This window comes from Lissotriton helveticus, chromosome 10 (genome assembly GCF_964261635.1).
Source record: "Lissotriton helveticus chromosome 10, aLisHel1.1, whole genome shotgun sequence".
Lineage (NCBI taxonomy): Eukaryota > Metazoa > Chordata > Amphibia > Caudata > Salamandridae > Lissotriton > Lissotriton helveticus.
Genome location: NC_136071.1, coordinates 637,654,463 through 637,671,709, shown reverse-complemented (window position 1 = coordinate 637,671,709; position 17,247 = coordinate 637,654,463). Strand labels below are relative to the sequence as shown.

The window sequence follows — 17,247 nt, the reverse complement described above, 5'->3', positions numbered from 1 at the left end:
ATCTTCCCAGGATGTGCTTTGTTTCAAGACCCGAGAGGATCTCGACCCAGGGGTCCAGAAACATGTCTGGGGGTGGCAGCTGGCGAGCAGCCACTCAGCGAGGACACTAGTCGTTTTTCAGGGGGCATCTCTAAGATGCCCTCTGTTTTTCATTAAATCCCACACTGGCATCAGTGTAGGTTTAATGTGCTGAGAATCTGGATACCAAACTCCCCAGATTTCAGAAAAGCTATTATGGTGCAGTGGAGTTCGTAATGACAAACTCCCAGACCATATACTCTTTATGGCTTTACTGCACTTACAATGTCTAAGAATAGACTAAGACACTGTAGGGGTACAGGACTCATGCGCCTGCACCAGTGGCATAGTGCGCCCAGCTAGAAGGGAGGATGATCTATGCCATAGGCAGTGGGTTGTAGGCATGGGGCACAGGGATGTGTGCCATGTCGACTTCACTTTTCTCTGTACCAAAACGCTCAGCATGCAATGGCAGTGTGTGTGGGGTAAGGTACAGGACTTAAGGGTGGCACAATAAGTGCTGCAGTCCTTAGAGGCCTTCTCTGGTCACAGGCCCCATGGTACTTAAGGGTTCATTTTACAAGTGACTTACATGTGGCCAGAGGTGCCAATTTGGGGGGTACACAATACAGTTTTAGGGAAAGAACATGGGGCCTGGGTATGTGGTTGGCAAGGACCCGGGGGACACTCAAAGACCATCACCATCAGGAGAAAAGTGGGGGCAACCATGCAAAAGGGGTACTTTCCCGCAGTTTCCTCTTTGACTGTTCAACAGATTTGCATAATTTTGTTAACTGCTCCTGATGGAAAGTAATGAAAATGCATCTAGGTGTAAGAAAGTGCCCCTTTTTAGGTCTCGCCAAGCGACGCAGCGCATGCGCTACACGCTTGCGAGATCTATTGTCGTCCATTTTACTTCAGTAGCGGGTGAAAGCTCCACCCATGCTTCTGTTTGGCACGGGTCCAAAATGGATGCTTTTCATTGGAAGGGAGGCATGTTTTGTTCCCTCCCTGTCTCCTGCTCGCCGACAGAAGATGTGCACACGAACTATGTGTGGGCATGGCGCGCTTCCAGTTTGTGGTACTGTATTCTCACCAGTCCCGCGGGCGTCTCTTTTCATCACGGCGTTTCAGCACAGCGCGCACATGGCGTACTTTCACTTGGGCACGCTTCCACTTTCTTTTTATTGTATTCTACAAAGTCCAGCGGGCGCCTCTTTTCATCACAGTGTGACCCCACATACTTATATGACCCCGCGTTGTGCATTTACCCTCTCAGTTCGGAGCTGTGTACCAATGTCCACACATTCATATCGTGCGCACAAATTCTATATTTTCGTTCCTATTGTTGGACTCAGATTGCGAATTGTCACTCATCTGGGAATAGTATACAGATTGTGACTGACTAGTCTAGTTTTTCTGCTCTCATGCCCCTTTTCTTGGCTGTTAACGAATTGCGCTTTTTAGATATTCGCGTTACTGTCAAAGTACATCTGAGCTGCTCCATTGCTTTAGTCCCAGTGAAAACTGAAATGTCTTCATTTATTTCGCCCTGCCCACAATCCTGATTTTGCACGGTGTGCGGTGACCGATGTCCCAGACTCTCCTCCCCCCCTGAAGCCCAATGAGTCTTCTGTGGGGTTTTCTATCTGCGTCGCAATGGTTGGCCGACATACCATCGCTTCTGCCACAGCAACCACCACTGCTGTTCAATTATGTAGCTATGGCAAAGTCTTTCTGTTGTAAACAAACATTGTAAGCGACCCACAATGAGTGCAAATTATGGCTAACGAAATACCACAATATATTACATCAGCATGCTAACTTGGCTTGTAGCAGAAGAGTTTATTTTCAGCAAAGTCAGTAGTTGCACCTCTGGAAAGCACACGCAACAAGCAGTCTTACATTGTAAACAAGCATTACCAATGCAATAGGTCTCGCATTTACACGAGTTTAAGCTATTTACATTGTAAATGTCACTGCCTTTTATTTAGGTTTTAAAAACGAAAACAAAAATAAAAGGCATTATTTTCAATGTCAATAGCTCAAACTCGCATAAATGCGAGACCTATTTGTAAGAAAGTGGCTCTGTATATACTGCACCAAAGTAAGGTACAATGTGCACAGAGTCCACAGAGGTTTGGCAGAGGCTAAAGTTAGATATAACCTTACTGTTGGACTTGGACCTTTTGGAAGTTTCACCCCTAAACTTTTTGCCTGTCTCCTAGCCTTTTCCTGTGTAGTGTTGATGGTTTTAGGCCTCTAGGCACTTTATCACTGTGGTCCAGTGTAAAGTGCGTGCGCTCTCTGTGTTACATTTGTAAGGTTGGCCTGCCCTCCCATAGGAATGAATGGGGATTCCCTGGTCAGTGTGGGTCAGTGGTAATTCCGGTTATGAGAGGAGCCGAGTGGTCAAGTCTGGTATGTGTGAAATTGTATTAATAAATGCTGCGCAATGGTGTGCACAGATGTGTTATGGATATTTTAGAAATGCCACTGGCTTTTGAGTGACAGGGGCTGGATGGTGTGGGTGGTTGCAGGAGGGGCAGGATGAGTCAACGCTAGGCTGAATGAGCCATCTACATTTTAAGTCGTGGGAGGAGCAGTCCCTGGCCACTGAATAGGAGTGTGCCTGCCCTAGGGACTGCTGGCTCCGCCCCCCTGTGGTTTGCCGGATGACAAGTCCCCACCTGAAAAAGGAGAGAGGAGCTGAGCAAAACAAAGTGCTCCAAAGCTCCCCCAAACCAGTTCTGACTGGTATCCCTAAGCCCTGTGCTGTGACACAAAGGAAAAGGGTGTATAAAAGAAGGGCCCGTGACCCCATGAAGTGTTGTGCTGTTCCTGACTTCAGGGAGCCTGCTGCCGCTGATGGGCTCCAGGAAGAACCGCCACTAGGAACTGCCTCCCTGCTGGAGGGCCCTGTGAGCTAGCCTGCCTGGGCCCAGGCCTTTGCCCCCCCCCCTTCATCGTAAAGGGCTTACTTGGGACTACAGCGCCTGCATGAAAGTAAAGTGGCTCTATATCAGAGGTACTCATAGTACGGCCCGCGGGCCAGATGCGGCCCGGCAAGCCTTCCTTGGCGGCCCGTGGACCTTCGAGACAATCGTACCTGTGCTTAAAAAAATAATTTATTAGTGTTGGCAAACCGCCGCAGCAGCGATTGACTCGGAGATTTTGATAATCACTGCTGCCCCGCCCCCACAGAGCAGAGGCTTTGTTGTATTTCATCTCTTAGTGCCCCTGCATCTCCACTCTGACAATCACTTCTCCCCCCCCCACCCCCGGCCCCCGCAGAGTGGAGATGCTGGGGTGCTAAGCGGTGAAATACAACAAAGCCTCTGCTCTGTGGGGCCGGGCAAGATGATTGTCAGAGTGGAGATGCAGGGGCGCTACAACAAAGCCTCAATAATATGTAAATGGTCTTTTAAAGACCTGCTAAGTACTTTGGTGCGACTGATGGACGGCTGTCTCTCTGCCCCCCCCCCCCCCTTTAATGACCCTGATGCGGTGTCCATTCACTCACAGTCGCGTGGACACTCCTATAATTATCAGAAGGGCGCGCAAACTGCATTTTAGTCATGAGAAACTTCTTGCCAGATAGGGATCTTTCTGTGTGTGTGCGCTGAGGAAGCTGTCTCAGCCCGGGCTGAAGGCTGACACAGACAGACACACACACACAGTGAGATGACAGAGGGGAGGGAGAGAGTGCTAGATGGAAAGAGAGATGGAGAGGGAGGGCAGGAGGGAGGGCAGGAGGGAGGGCAGGAGGGAGGGCAGGAGGGAGGGCAGGAGGGCAGGAGGGAGGGCAGGAGGGAGGGCAGGAGGGAGAGAGAGGGGAAGGGCAGGAGGGAGAGAGAGGGGAAGGGCAGGAGGGAGAGAGAGGGGAAGGGCAGGAGGGAGAGAGAGGGGAAGGGCAGGAGGGAGAGAGAAGGCGGGAGGGAGAGGGATGGCAGGAGGGAGAGAGAGGGCAGGAGGGAGAGAGAGGGCAGGAGGGAGGACAGGAGGGAGGGCAGGAGGGAGAGGGAGGGCAGGAGGGAGAGAGAGATGTATGTATGCTAGGTCTGGTGGCTCAGTGGATGAAGGCATCTGCTGCAGGGACCTGTGTGCAACCTCATGGTCACAAGTTTTCTTATTGTTTTAGCCCCGCCCACTCCACCTCTGACCCCGCCCCCACCGGTGCGGCCCTCGGCCACAAACCACACTGTAAATTTGGCCCCCGAGAGAAAGTTTGTGAGTACCCATGCTCTATATATACTGGACCCAAAGCCAGGTACAGGGTGTATAGAGTACCCAATCCCCAGGAGGTATAACAGAGGTTAAAGTCAGATCTGACCTTACTCTCTAAAGTAGTAGCTTGGTCAAGCAGTAAGGCAGTGCCAGATGACAGTGTAAAGCATTTGTTGTACACAGTCAGTCAGCAAAAGGTTTCACACACTCAAGAACTGAACTCCAGGTCAATTGTTTTTATATCCAAAGATATTTGTTGTTTTATTTTAGAACCAAGAGGTATAAAAATATACTTTTCTCAATATGAGTGACTTTAGGAAATTACTTTGCAGAATGGCAATAGACTTGGTAAATACAATAGTTAGTAAGGGGTTGCAATAGGCAACAATTCTAAACACAATTTAACATTGAGCTCAATTGGCTTTTCTACATAAAAGGCAGTTGATTACTTTCAGGATTACTTTTCTAACCACAGGACTGGATCCTGGATTCATCCCGGGACCTACGCTGTAAACAGTTAAGTAAAAGCGTTTTGGTTACAGTTGCAATTTTTAAAGGATATAAATGTATTTTCAAAGTTGACACTACCAATGTTATCCTATGGAAGGAAATTCAAGTCACAGGTAAAGTAGGTTCTCATTACTTTTGTAATCCACTACTGGACTCCTAGGTTCAGCACTGGGACCTCTACCTAAGACCGGTAAGTAATCACGTTTTAGTATTTGGTACGATTTTGAAAGAATATTTGTAATTTGCAAAAATCGACACTTAAAAGAAATTTCAGAGAAAATCAGTCAATGGTTTCGTAAGGAAGAAAATACCGGTAACTGGTAAGTACGGTTTAGATTACTTTTGCGGTTCAATACTGAACTAGAAGGTACAGCACTGGCTTCTCTCCTGATCCCAGGTGAGTATTTTGGAAATCGTTATTTAGCTGATTTTAGAGGAATATTTTAAAGTTTAAAAAAATCGACACTTAGAAGAAATTTCAGTGATAACCAGTCAATGTGAGCCTATGGAAGGAAAGCGAGTTATCTGCTTTCAGGTGAGTACTCGACTCAGGGGTCTCCCATGGTCGGAAAGGTACAGTTGTTACACCCTCAGCTGCACAGGGGCAGCCAGGTGCAGAGAGAGTAGGGCCAATGCAATCCAATGGAGGGTAGGGGGCCTTTGGTTGGTGGCTGCAAGCAGGCAGGCCACGCGGCTGTGGGAGCCGAGCTCCTGGTCACTTACTCAGGGCAAGTGGGGAAGTAGAGTAGGGTAGTAGTTGCACTTCCAGGGGCATTCGGGTGGCTGGGTGCAGGGTGCTTTTGAGCCGTTGGGCGCTCAATGTTATCCAATGAGAAAGTTACAAGGTGAACAAAGGCTGCAGGCTCGGGACGGAGATTCTTCAGGTGCGACCACCACTTCGAGAGTTAAGTTGGGTTCTTGGGGAAGAGGGGAGTACCCTAAAGGAGGGCACAGGGGGGCGTGGGGCGCCGGGGTGTCTGGAAATCTTGCCCTCGGCTGGTCGCGGTTAGTGGGGTCCCTGGTTCTGAGGCTGCAGCCGTTGTCTGGGTCATCGAGGAGGGTCTTTGGGCACTGGACTTTGGGTCCCAGTCGCTGGGGGGATGTCCTCGTTGTCTTGAGTCACTCTGGCACGGGCTGGGTTCGGCGGGTGCAGAGTGGGCTGGATTCGCGGTTCCTGGCTGGCACCAAGGGTATGATTGTTGGAGCAGAGCCTCTGCTCAGGGGAGTCCCAGTCTTTGAGAGGGTCAAGGCAGGCAGGTCCTCCGGGTTTTCCAAGGTTGCTGTCCGCAGGAGTCACCGGGATTTAGCAGGGGCAGGTTCCAGGGTAGACAGGCCGGTAGGGCTGGGGCCAAGTCAGTTGGTGTTGTCCTGTTCTAAGCTGCACGGCGTTTCTTCTTGATCTTCTTTCTTGTTTGCTTATCGGGATCTGGGGAAGGAAGGTTCAGGGTGCCCCGAAATACTGAATTTAGGGGCTTTACAGGTAGGGCAGGGACCAATAGGTCCCTGTCCTGGGGTGGGTACACCCCCTAATCTGCTTCTCTCCTGTGGGAGGGGGGCAGGGGCCTAGCTGTGATTGGGCAGGGCTCCCCATCTTCAAGATGGCCGGAGCCCGGGGTCGTGCTTCACCTCGCCTCTCCCACCTGAGGGGTGGGGTTGGCACAGGCTGGCACACCCCCCTTCCTGACGTAGGGTTCCCCGCCAGTCGTCCTGCCAGAGTGGGGGTCAGAAATGGTGGGGGCCAGTTGCTGAGTACAGCAAGTGGTCTGGCGAAGCTCACAAAGGCGGGAGGGCCTTTGAAGCCTGGGGGAGGAGACCTAGCACCCCGCCCAGGATGTGCATTGTTGCAGGCCCAGGAGAGCGGGGGTTTTCAGGGGGCATCTCTAAGATGCCCTCCAGTGCATTTTACATTAAATCCCACACTGGCATCAGTGCGGGTTTAATGTGCTGACAAGTTTGATATCAAACTGGTCAGTCTTCAGTGCAGCCATTATGGTGCTGTGGAGTTCGTAATGACGACCTCCCAGCACCACATACTCTTAATGGCATCACTGCACTTAGTGTCCAGGAATGGCCCTGGGTACTGTAGGGGCACAGGGCTCATGCACCACTGGCATAGGGCACCTAGCTAGAGGGGTGACTGAGGTATGCCAGGGCAGTGGGTCTTGTGGGCATGGCACACAGGGATGTGTGCCATGTCGACTCTTTGTTTAGTACTGTACTTAGACACTCACCCTGCAAAGGCAGTGTGTGGGTGTCAAGGTACAGGACCCCCTAAGGGTGGCACAATAAGTGCTGCAGCCCTTAGAGGGTCTTCTCTGATCACCATGCCCTGGGTACCATCTACTAGGGGCTGACAGGTGGCCAGAGATGCCAATTGGGTTTTAGTTTCAACACAGTTTTAGGGAAGTAACACAGGCCCTGGGGCACCTGGTTGGCAGGAGCTCAGGGCACACTCAGTCAAACCACATCAGGGGTTCAGCAAAAACTGGAGGCATACCAATGCAAGAAAGATGGCACTTTCTCACAGCGCCTGTGAGCGCTTTATTTTTCATTTGGAAGAGCGCTTTACTTAATGTTGCAGAGCGCCTGACTTTTGCCCTGGAGCGCTATATTTCTGCCCAGGGGAACTGCTGGTGGCCTGCAGCGCAAAGCTGCCTCGTGTGGGACCTCGTGTGGGATTCCCCTACTTGGCATGGGGAAAAGCGGGAGCCCACCCCGCGTTGTTGCCGCCTATTTATGCTAAAAACCGAGCGGGAGCCCACCCCGCATCGGTACCTGGAAAACGGGAGCCCACCCCGCAGTTGTGCCTGTTTTATCGCAGGTGCCCACCCCGCTTGGGTGCTGTTGTGGCGGGTGCCCACCCCACCATTATATTTATTTTAAACGAAGGCGGGAGCCCACCCTGTGCTTCGGTAAAGTGGAGCAGCAACTGCATTGCCGAGATCGGCCCGGAGGAAGTCAGGCGGCCGTGCCTGGTTGGGGGTGTAAGTGTTTTGGACTATGGTATGAATGAGAGCAGGGACCCATACCAAGAGGGGTCACACCAGCCAAACAATTAGTGCATGAATGCAGTCTCTGGTGTCTAGTGGGCTTTCTACCCTTCTGCCCCTGGTGGGGCGCAAGTGGGGGATCTATAGCCGCTTCTGCCTCCTGGGTGGGCGGGGATGCAGAAAGACTGTTGAGCCATTTTTCGGGCCGCTCCCACCCTTATTTTCCTCCTGGCATCTAGTAGGTTTTCTGCCCTCGCGCCCCCCCCCCCCCAGGGGTGTGGGGGCATTCCAGGTGGTGCAGAAAGGCTTGCATGTGCCCTTTCTGCGTATGAACATTCCCATGATGGTTAGCCCATCCTCATGTTTTATTTTATCCCCTGGTGTCTAGTGGGCGTATTATCCCCTGCTCTGAGAACTGATAGTCATTACAGAATAGAAAACAAATACTCCGGCTGCTCGGGAAGCTCTTCCTAAGCAGCCGAGGTTCAAATAGAATAAAGGAATGGACTAGAGTTCCTTTATATGCCTCCCCAGTGTAGGCCAATAGCCGACAGACACACTAGGAAGTAGTGCAGATGTTGGCCACTGGCTGACATCCGTACTTAAGAGATTAATAATACTACCTGAAATGTACCAGATGTTAACTGTCTGATACGTGAAAATAATTAGATGTGAAGCTATGAAAAATTCAGCCTTAGAAATTCTATTTTCCTAGGACTAATACAAAAGGGAAACTTTTTGCATTGCATTAGAAGATGAACAATGGCATTACAGCAAAAGAATATTTTTAACATAATGTCAAAGCAAACCTTTTCTGGCTTCTTTTCTTTTGAAGCAATTGCGTTGAGCGTGTCAAGGTCATCCACGTTGGTAATGTTAGATGTAAATATTGGCAGAGCAACAGATGATGTGGTTTTTAAGTGCAGAAGTTTCACATTCTTCCATTTCTGTCAAAGAAATAAATGGAACAATGAGATTGGGTAAGGAAGGTTACAACTTAACATTTTTTGAAGAGAAAGTATACAAATAGACAAATAGACAAACGTCAAAAGATGTACAAAAACTAACCTTTGGTAACTTTTCTCCAATTACAGTGGCAGAAGATTTAATGTTTTCTACAAGCTCCTCTACTTTCATTCCAGTGTGGCCAATTCGTGCTGCACTGAAAAAGAAACAAAAAAGTGTGGGACTTCTAATTGGCAACTATGATTGCCTACATATGTACAGGTTATAATTTATTTATGTAAATATATTTAGCTCTACCAGTATGGAACACATAGCAAATGATCAGTCCCCAGGGTCCATTTCTATTTAGTCACTTCTTTATGCTAAGCAGTATAGCAGCTTAGCAGACATAAATACTAAACTAAAAAAGTAATGCTCTCAACCAACAAGCATTACTTGATTGGGTCGCAAAACCCATTCCCTTCTGACCTTTAGAGGAGTCAGCTTAGCCTAATTTGTAATGCTTAATTAGCCATTGTAAGAAACAGGGCTTTTTTGTTGCAGTACCCCCCCCCCCCCCTAAAGTGAAAACCCGTTCTGACACACATTCCTGTGTGCCAGGCCCTCCAACACTGCATGTAGTACTTGTAAGTTACCCCTACAGCAGGCCGTATACACTAAGGCAGGGTACTTGGTATTACATGTGAGGGCATACCTGCATGAGCAGATATGCCCTTGTGCTGGTCCGTTCCATTTCTGCAAGAACAGGAAAGCCATTCTAGAACATGTGCTGGACACTGGTGAAAATGATTTAACCAGCTACATGATGGTTTTACTGAAAATAGGGATGTTTGGTATCACACATTTTGTATTGATAAACCAACACGGATTCCAGTTTGGGTTTACCAACACATGTACACAGAGAGCACCTTAAGAGGTGCCCCCTGAAAACCCACCAGCCTCTGGTGTGCTCAGTGACTGGATTAGGCCAGCCTGTCATCCAAGACATTGTTCTGCCCTTCTAGGGTGAAAGCCTTCTGCCCTCAGGAGACCCAGAACAAAAGCCTGTCCGGGAACAGGGTGTAACACTCCCTCCCAAAAGATGACCTGCTGATTAACCATCCTAGGCAGGCAAGCTTCAGACAGCAGCTGCCTTTCAAATCTGAATCTGGCTCCCCTCACAGGAGAGGATACCAACCCCCTTTGGCACCTAGACAGGTGGGAAAATTAGCTAGTCAGGTAGGCGTGCCACCCCCAGGCTAGTACGACCCCTAAGGTGGGCTAAACTGAGGTGGACACAACTTTTCAGAAGTAGCCATAAGCTGATGGCATATTTTGGAATTCTGGGACAGGGTTATACCCGCTTTCCACAGGAAGTGGCTATATACGAGGCGTAGTGACCCCAAGAGTCAGTAGCCACTTGGTTACTACTCCTGTAACGTCCCTAAATTCAGTATTTAGGGGAGCCGCTGGAACAAGAACAGCAATTCCTGATGACCTGAAAGACAAAGGACGTGAAAAGTTGCATCCTGCAAGAACTAAAGATCCAGAAACTGACCTGGCGCCAGCCCTACTGACCTACCTTCTCACTTCGACAACTGTGCAAAAAGTTGACTTGTCCTGTAGATGTTGAGTACCCAAACCCCGGGAGACCTGCCAGCACTTCACCCAAGAACCAAGACCTCCCGAGAAGTAGCAGACCTGCTTCCCTGCAAACCTGCAGGTATCCTAAGACTCCTGTGAGGACTCTGTAACCGCAGAAACCTGACGTATGAAGACACCACTCCACCCATCACTCCAAGCCTGAGTTGAAGTGGGCCGACTATGTCATTGTGGTCAGTCAGCGACCGAGTCTACCGGAGTTCTCTCCCCTCCCTTTTATGAACTCTTTGACGTCACCTGCATCCTCTGCACACAGGCCCCCTCTACCGCAACTGCTCCCAATAAGGAAAACCCAATGCCTAAAGACACCTATGCACCTCTCGCATGGAGAAGAGAACCATGGATGACCCTACGTCCGAGAGCATTGTGAGGCCCGAGCCCCTCCGGTTGGTTCAACCCAATTGATCTCCCAGTCCGAGCCTGCAACCTCTTTGGCAAAGACCAATCCCCATAGAGTAACACCGAGCACCAAACGGGGTTTTGAAACCTCTGCACCCAGCCGCCTTAATGCCGCTGCTTTGCTGGTGCTGCCTTGAACCTTGCCTACCACTCACCTTAACTCCTGGAGATTGGTCCAGTGAGTCAGTGTACTATATCTGAATGCCGCATTGACTTCTAGACTGGAAAGAATTCTATTTTAAAACGTACTTACCTGAACCATAAACTGAATCGGGTCTTTGCTTATAGCAGGATGGTCATGGAGCTCAATACCATTTTATTGACCTCATAAGGATAAATGGTAGAGTGGGCCTAGTCCGTATTTTAACTTGTGTTTGCTCACTCAGGCAGACCTGAAAGGCGCGCCTTTCTGAGGTGCCCTACCAGTTAATTAGTGCCTTCATTACCAAACTCAATCATAACAATTTTATCGGCCTCTGAAAGAAGGAAAGACTAGGAAAAGGGACATCAACATCAGAACCAGATGTACAATGTAGCATGTGTAATGTGTGCGTACATGTGCATTTTACATTTTTTAGAAATCATTTATATTTGTGCGAGAGATACCAACCAGGAACCGACGCTGCTCCGCACGGTCCAGATGAAGTGAAAACAGAGCCAGCGGTGAGAAGGGAAGTCTTTCGCATGGATACACAGCCTGTGAAGCTGGAGTTTAGGCCCGCTGTCCCCCGGGATTAGATCCCACCCATCACATACCGATGCAGCTGCGGGACTGCACGACGCCCTCGCCCCCACAGAGTTCTGTCCAAATGGGCTAGACCTTACTGCGAGGCTAGGGAACGTTAGACAGAAAAGTCTTAGAACACACCCCAAAAATAGAAAGACCCAGAACAAGCCCTCTCCCAAAGGAAAAACAAACTTGCGGCTGCGAAATTGAAAGCCGTAGTACACCTCCCCCACTTGCAAGTGTTTCACGGCGTGTGGGGAAATACGAGCATATTAGGAGGTGGGTGAGGATCAAACGAAGGAAGCTAGGTTTACTGTTTTTGCAAGTGGGGGAGGTGTGCTGTGTCTGCGGAGGAAGAGATAAGAAAGGCAGATGGCAGCTGCACGCGTGTACGTAAGCTTCAGGCCAGGAAAAGCTTGTGGGTAGCACTCTGAAAAGCCCCATACTAAATGTCGAGCAGCAGCGCATGCACTGCTCTAGGCTCGACCTAAAAAGGACCACAATTTTGCCTCAACCAATCAGCATCAATCACCCTCTAGAACACTCCTGAGGTTAGTTAAGAGCCTCAGATTTTTGAGCGCAAGTGCTATATACAACTTGTTGAGACCTAGGTGAGCTTATCCCTGGTAGGGGTTGGGGGCGGGGGGGGGGGTGGGGGGGAGTGGACCACATGTGAATCTATGAAAGATTCCAATGCCGGAGAACAATAGTTACAGGAGAGTAACTTATTTCTTACTCCAGTATCGAAACTTTCATAGATTCACATGCTTGAATCAGAATAGCAAGCAGTTTGGTAGCACATTTACCATAGTTTTGAAGCTTAACAGGAATCTGAACAGTGTAATCTGCAACCAATCACTAAACAGTATAAAAGACATAACCATAACAGTAAAGGAAAAAACTTCCAGAAGCGTTAAAGACAATAACCTAATTACTATATGGAAATGTGATACAGTTGAAAATAGTTAGGGTAGACAGTGGTGGCTCACCTCAATGGAACAGATGCCGAAGTACTGCCTGACCCACTGCTGTCTCATTGAGAACTGTTGAATTCACTAGTGCCGGGTGAAAGTGTGTCTATTGTTCCACGTTGCTGCCCGGAAAATTTCCAGAAGTGATACTCCCGCAAATAAATCTGTAGATGTTGCCACTGACCTCGTGGAATGAGCTTGGACTCTTGCAGACAGAGGTCTGCCTGCCTTTTGATGACAAAATTGTATTACACTTGTTATCCACTTGGAAATACTCGGTTTGGAGTACGTGAAACCTTTCCTTGGTGCACTGTATGCCACAAATAGTTGAGAGGTCTTACCGAATGATTTGGTGTTCTAAATAAAAATGTTGGCAGTTTGAAGTCCAATGAATGTTAAGTTCTCCCCGCCGATGTTGTAGGATTCGGGAAGAACGTTTTTAGTACCACCGGTTCCTTAAGGTGGATATCAGATGGCACCTTGGGAATGAACTTTAGATTTGTTTGGAGCAGAACTCCATTAAACCTAAACTGCAAGAAAGGTTCCTTTATTACAAAAGCCTGTATTTCACTGACCAATCTGGCTGAGGTCAAAACAAGTAGTAAAGCCAACTTCCATGATAGGAACTCTATGTCTGCAGTGTGAATCGGTTCAAAAGGAGTTTATTAATTGCAAAAGATCCGTGTTCAATTGCCAGGCTGGCGGTGGAGGTCTTACTGGCGGAAAAAACTCGAAAGAACCCTTTGAGGAACTCTTGAATTACTCTAGATGACCATAGCGGTGAAGAGGACGATGATCTTCTGTTACGGGAAATGGCCACTAAGTTAACTTTTATTGAACTATGTGCCAAACTTGATTTTGCGAGAAGCAGAGGTAAGGTAGGATCTGGAGAAGACGAAAGTGGATGTAAACTCCGCCGTTGGCACTAGATGCAGAAACACTTCCACTGGAGGCGGTAAGTCTTGTGGGTACTGTCAGCCCTCACTTTGGCTAGAATTTCGCGGCATTCACTAGAAATGTTTAAGTGTCTGAACGCACTGTATTCAGGAGACAAGCTTACAACTGCAAGCTATTGAGGTCCGCGTGTAGTATCTGCCCCTGGTTCATGGGCAGGAGATCAGGAATAGCTGGAAGTTTGAAGTGTGGGACCTAAGATAGGAGAAGCAGTACCAGTGTTGACATGGCCATGCCGGAGCGATGAGGATCAGTTTGCATGGTTCGATGTTCATCTTTCTCAGGACTCTTGGAAGAAGAGGAATGGGAGGAAAAGCTTAAGCAAGGATGCCAGAACATGCAATTGAAAAGGCAATCCCCCATGACCCCTTTTGGGTATGCCAACTTGCATAGTACCTGCATTTGCGGTTCTGGGGCGTAGCGAACAAGTCCAAGTCCGGTGTGCCCCAATGCAGAAATATGTTCCTCAGGGTTTGGTGGCGCAGCTCCCATTCGTGACACGATGATGTCACTCTGCTTAGCATGTCCACAATCATGTTCTGTCGTCTGGAACATGTTCCGCTCAGAGGCAGATTCTGTGATCTATGGCCCATTTCCACAATTTGTCGGCTTCCTTGGAGAGATTTCATGCCACCTTAATGGTTTATATAGTGCATCGTTGTGGTATTGTCCGTTCGGACTAGCACTGATGAATTCTGTGAAGAAAAGCCTGGAGAACTAGATGCACACCCTTCAGCTCTAGTAAATTTGTGAGAGATTGATTTTGAGCTTGATGTTACTTTCCGCTTACTTGGAGCTCTTCAAGGTAAGCTCCCAATCCCTCTAAGGACGCATCTATTGTGATCACTAACGGTGCGGCTTCTTGATGCAAGGACATTCCTACCTATAAATGGTCTAACCACCACTCTAGGGCCTGCACCATGCGTGAAGTTACTCGGAGGATGTCGAAGGAGCCTACTGAATGTACCCACTGTTTGTCCAGAGCCTCCTTGTAGTGTACTTCCTATATTCCCAATAGGCTCTGCGCATTGGAATAACAAACGATAGTTTAGACGTAGGACTGAGGTCGACTAGGTCTCTATTGAATATGTTAGACTTAATTATGAATGCCAGCTAGCTCAGAGGTCACTAGAAACTTTCTCGAATGAACAGGAAGGAGTTAACTTTCCAGATTAGACAAGAAGGGATTAGTTTCTGACAACCGCATAAACATGACAACTTTGCTCCCCGCAGAATAAGGAGTATATCTCCAGAGTCGTGTGAAAACAATAGACAGCTATTTCACTCAGTCAATCGTGCATGCTTAGTTTCACCAGAGTGCAGAGAAATAGAGAGACGGGCGTTTTCAATAAAAGTTATTTATTGAGCAGTCTTCTTTCTCATGCAAGAGAAATGAATTGCCACAATTATAATACTTGTTATAAAGTAAAGTGCGTACAGTAAAAGGACTATTATGAAATACTGTAAAAGCATTGATATGGTTTCTGAGCCATACGATACTTAACACGGATAAAATATATACATACATAAAATCATTGACTAAACATACTCAACTGGTGCTTCTAAGATACGCCTACCCCGGTGTACCTAACCTAAGCCTAATACGTGGTAAGGAGTAAGTAAGTTAAGATAGCTTTGCCAAGAATCTGAATCAAGAATTCTCTAAGGATCTAATCAGCTCCATACCTTGTTTATAGAATGAAGGAGGTCTTGTATCTCTCTCTCAGGACTCTATCTCCCAGCAACCCGCAAGGGTGACTGGTAACACTGGAGCTGGATTTCTCGGCAGGAAAAAAGACAGCGTCTTTCTCAGTGCGTCAAATGGGAGGGTCGGCTTCCTTCGGCACTCGCATCAGCTGGGCGTCGGGCAAGTAGATAGCCGCTCTGCTCCAAACCACCGTGTTTTGCTTAAGGCAAATGCTGGTATATTTATACCTGAAAGGTGCAGAGTTTGACGTAAGGTTGGACATAAGACGTCACTAAGAACTAACAGTTCTTTCTGGACTCCAGGAGTTCTTGCACAGATCAAAACAAAAGCAGGGGGAATTCCCGGGCTGCTGGAGGCTTGGTTTGTTTAAAGAACGCGTTGTACTTTCTAGGAGTCTATGGGAGTAGCCTTGCCGTATTTGGACTGTATGGGCTCTGCCTAAATATGGATATGATTCTTATGCCTTTATAAGGATATGATGTGTTATAACCACATAAGGGCATAAATCGGGAATATCTAATTAGGGTCCTAGATACGTTTACAACAACCACTCCACGTATAATGTCCATCATTACTAAATACTATGCAATACTAAACATACAACGATGAATGCGTTTTCCAATCCACCCCAAAATACATAAATTGCATTTGAAATGGTATATGGTATATACACGAAAATTTGTATTTATGCTGTACGTTTTTTAAGCAGTGGTATCATTCAGATAATGCATATATGAATATCAGCTGAATGAATTGCGAAAATTACATTTATGAAATGGCTCTTAATACAGAAAAGAAGATCGAGACCATTTCATCACATATTTATACAATGCTGTACATGTGCTAGAAGCTGAGTTAAAATATTGTCTCAAGAGTCTCTAAAAATCGAAGTTCTGTTCTCTAAGACTAGTTCTACTTTAAGCAAAGTACCATGTGCCAGAAAAAAGGTAAATATTTTGGAATTGAAAAATTAATTTCGCTTTCAGGGGAAAAAATAGTTCCAAATGTTTTCAGTAGTGTTGTTTATCAAAAACTGAAGGACGAATTCAGAGTTCAGGGAACGCTGTGTGCTCGTTGTTTTAAAAGTTATTCTCGTTGTTAGGAGAGAACATCAAATCAGACAGGCTTGCGAAACATTGGTCTACAACAGTAGGTGAAAGTTTGACCAAGTTTGAAAAAGCTGAAATCGTGCATATGTGAGAATCATTGCCATCGTCGATTTCTACATCAGCAATGCTCACAGAAGGTTGTACCTGTGTGGTGCTGCTTTCATCTCATACAACACGTTGCATGAGCCGTTACCGAACCAAGCAAAGTATCGATATCCATTGGTACTGCTGATGGTAGTGCAAGATAGACGTCCAACACGCATTCTTCGCATAGCAGACATCGAAGCACAGGTAAGATGCAATCTTGCCATATTGGTCTGAACGAAAGAAACCAGGTCGTACTCAGATCTCTTAGCCAGGCTAATCCGAGGACTCTAGTGATTCGGTCTCGGTATCGTATTGCTAGGATCGTTTCTTCCATCGTAGCTGGAGTTTTGTCTGTGGCTTGGCTTGCCAGAAGGATCAAAAATAAAATTCCTGCTACGAGTCCCAAAAGAGGCAGGCCACCGAAAACATAATGTACAAAATTCGGGACGATGCCCAAAACTGTCTCAAAGGGTGCTAACAGTCCCGAAAAAATTGTCTTAAATACATGTGCGATGCCACTGGTATCAGACATGTTTAAAATTTGGCTTAGCATTTCTACGAAATGCACGGGGCAATTTGTCGATAATAGGGTATGTATCTCTGCCGCTGTCCTTGCAACTTGCAGATCATACGTCTCTTTGGACGAGGTTAAAGGCACAGTGGTCTGTAAAAGAATAGACTTCATTCTGCTTAAAGTATCAATTCGAATAGAAGAGATATTCAGAGAAGGCCATAATACTGCCTCCTTGTCTGGTTTGCTGTTTGGATACAATACTTGCATACAGCAAATGACCCTGGAAGTAACGGTTACGAGATAGGCTTTTCCTGGCACCATGCCACAACAGCTGTGGTCACTTATTAGAACGTAGCTGCCGTTGGAAAGCTGTCTGAAAAAAGGCTCTATCTGTGTTGCAGGGGTGCCGTGGAGGTGACATGAAAG

The 17,247-nt window shown here is 47.5% G+C and overlaps 1 protein-coding gene across 1 annotated transcript in view; it reads right to left on the bottom strand.

Moving 5' to 3' along the window:
- The window catches only part of RSL1D1 (ribosomal L1 domain containing 1), a 202,009-nt gene that overhangs the window by 24,533 nt on the left and 160,229 nt on the right, over positions 1 to 17,247 (bottom strand). The window contains exons 6-7 of the mRNA XM_078663170.1: positions 8,814 to 8,907; positions 8,555 to 8,692 (exon numbers count right to left, since the gene is read on the bottom strand). Of these exons, the coding sequence (XP_078519296.1) occupies positions 8,555 to 8,692; positions 8,814 to 8,907 (232 nt within the window). The remainder of the gene's footprint in view (positions 1 to 8,554; positions 8,693 to 8,813; positions 8,908 to 17,247) is intronic.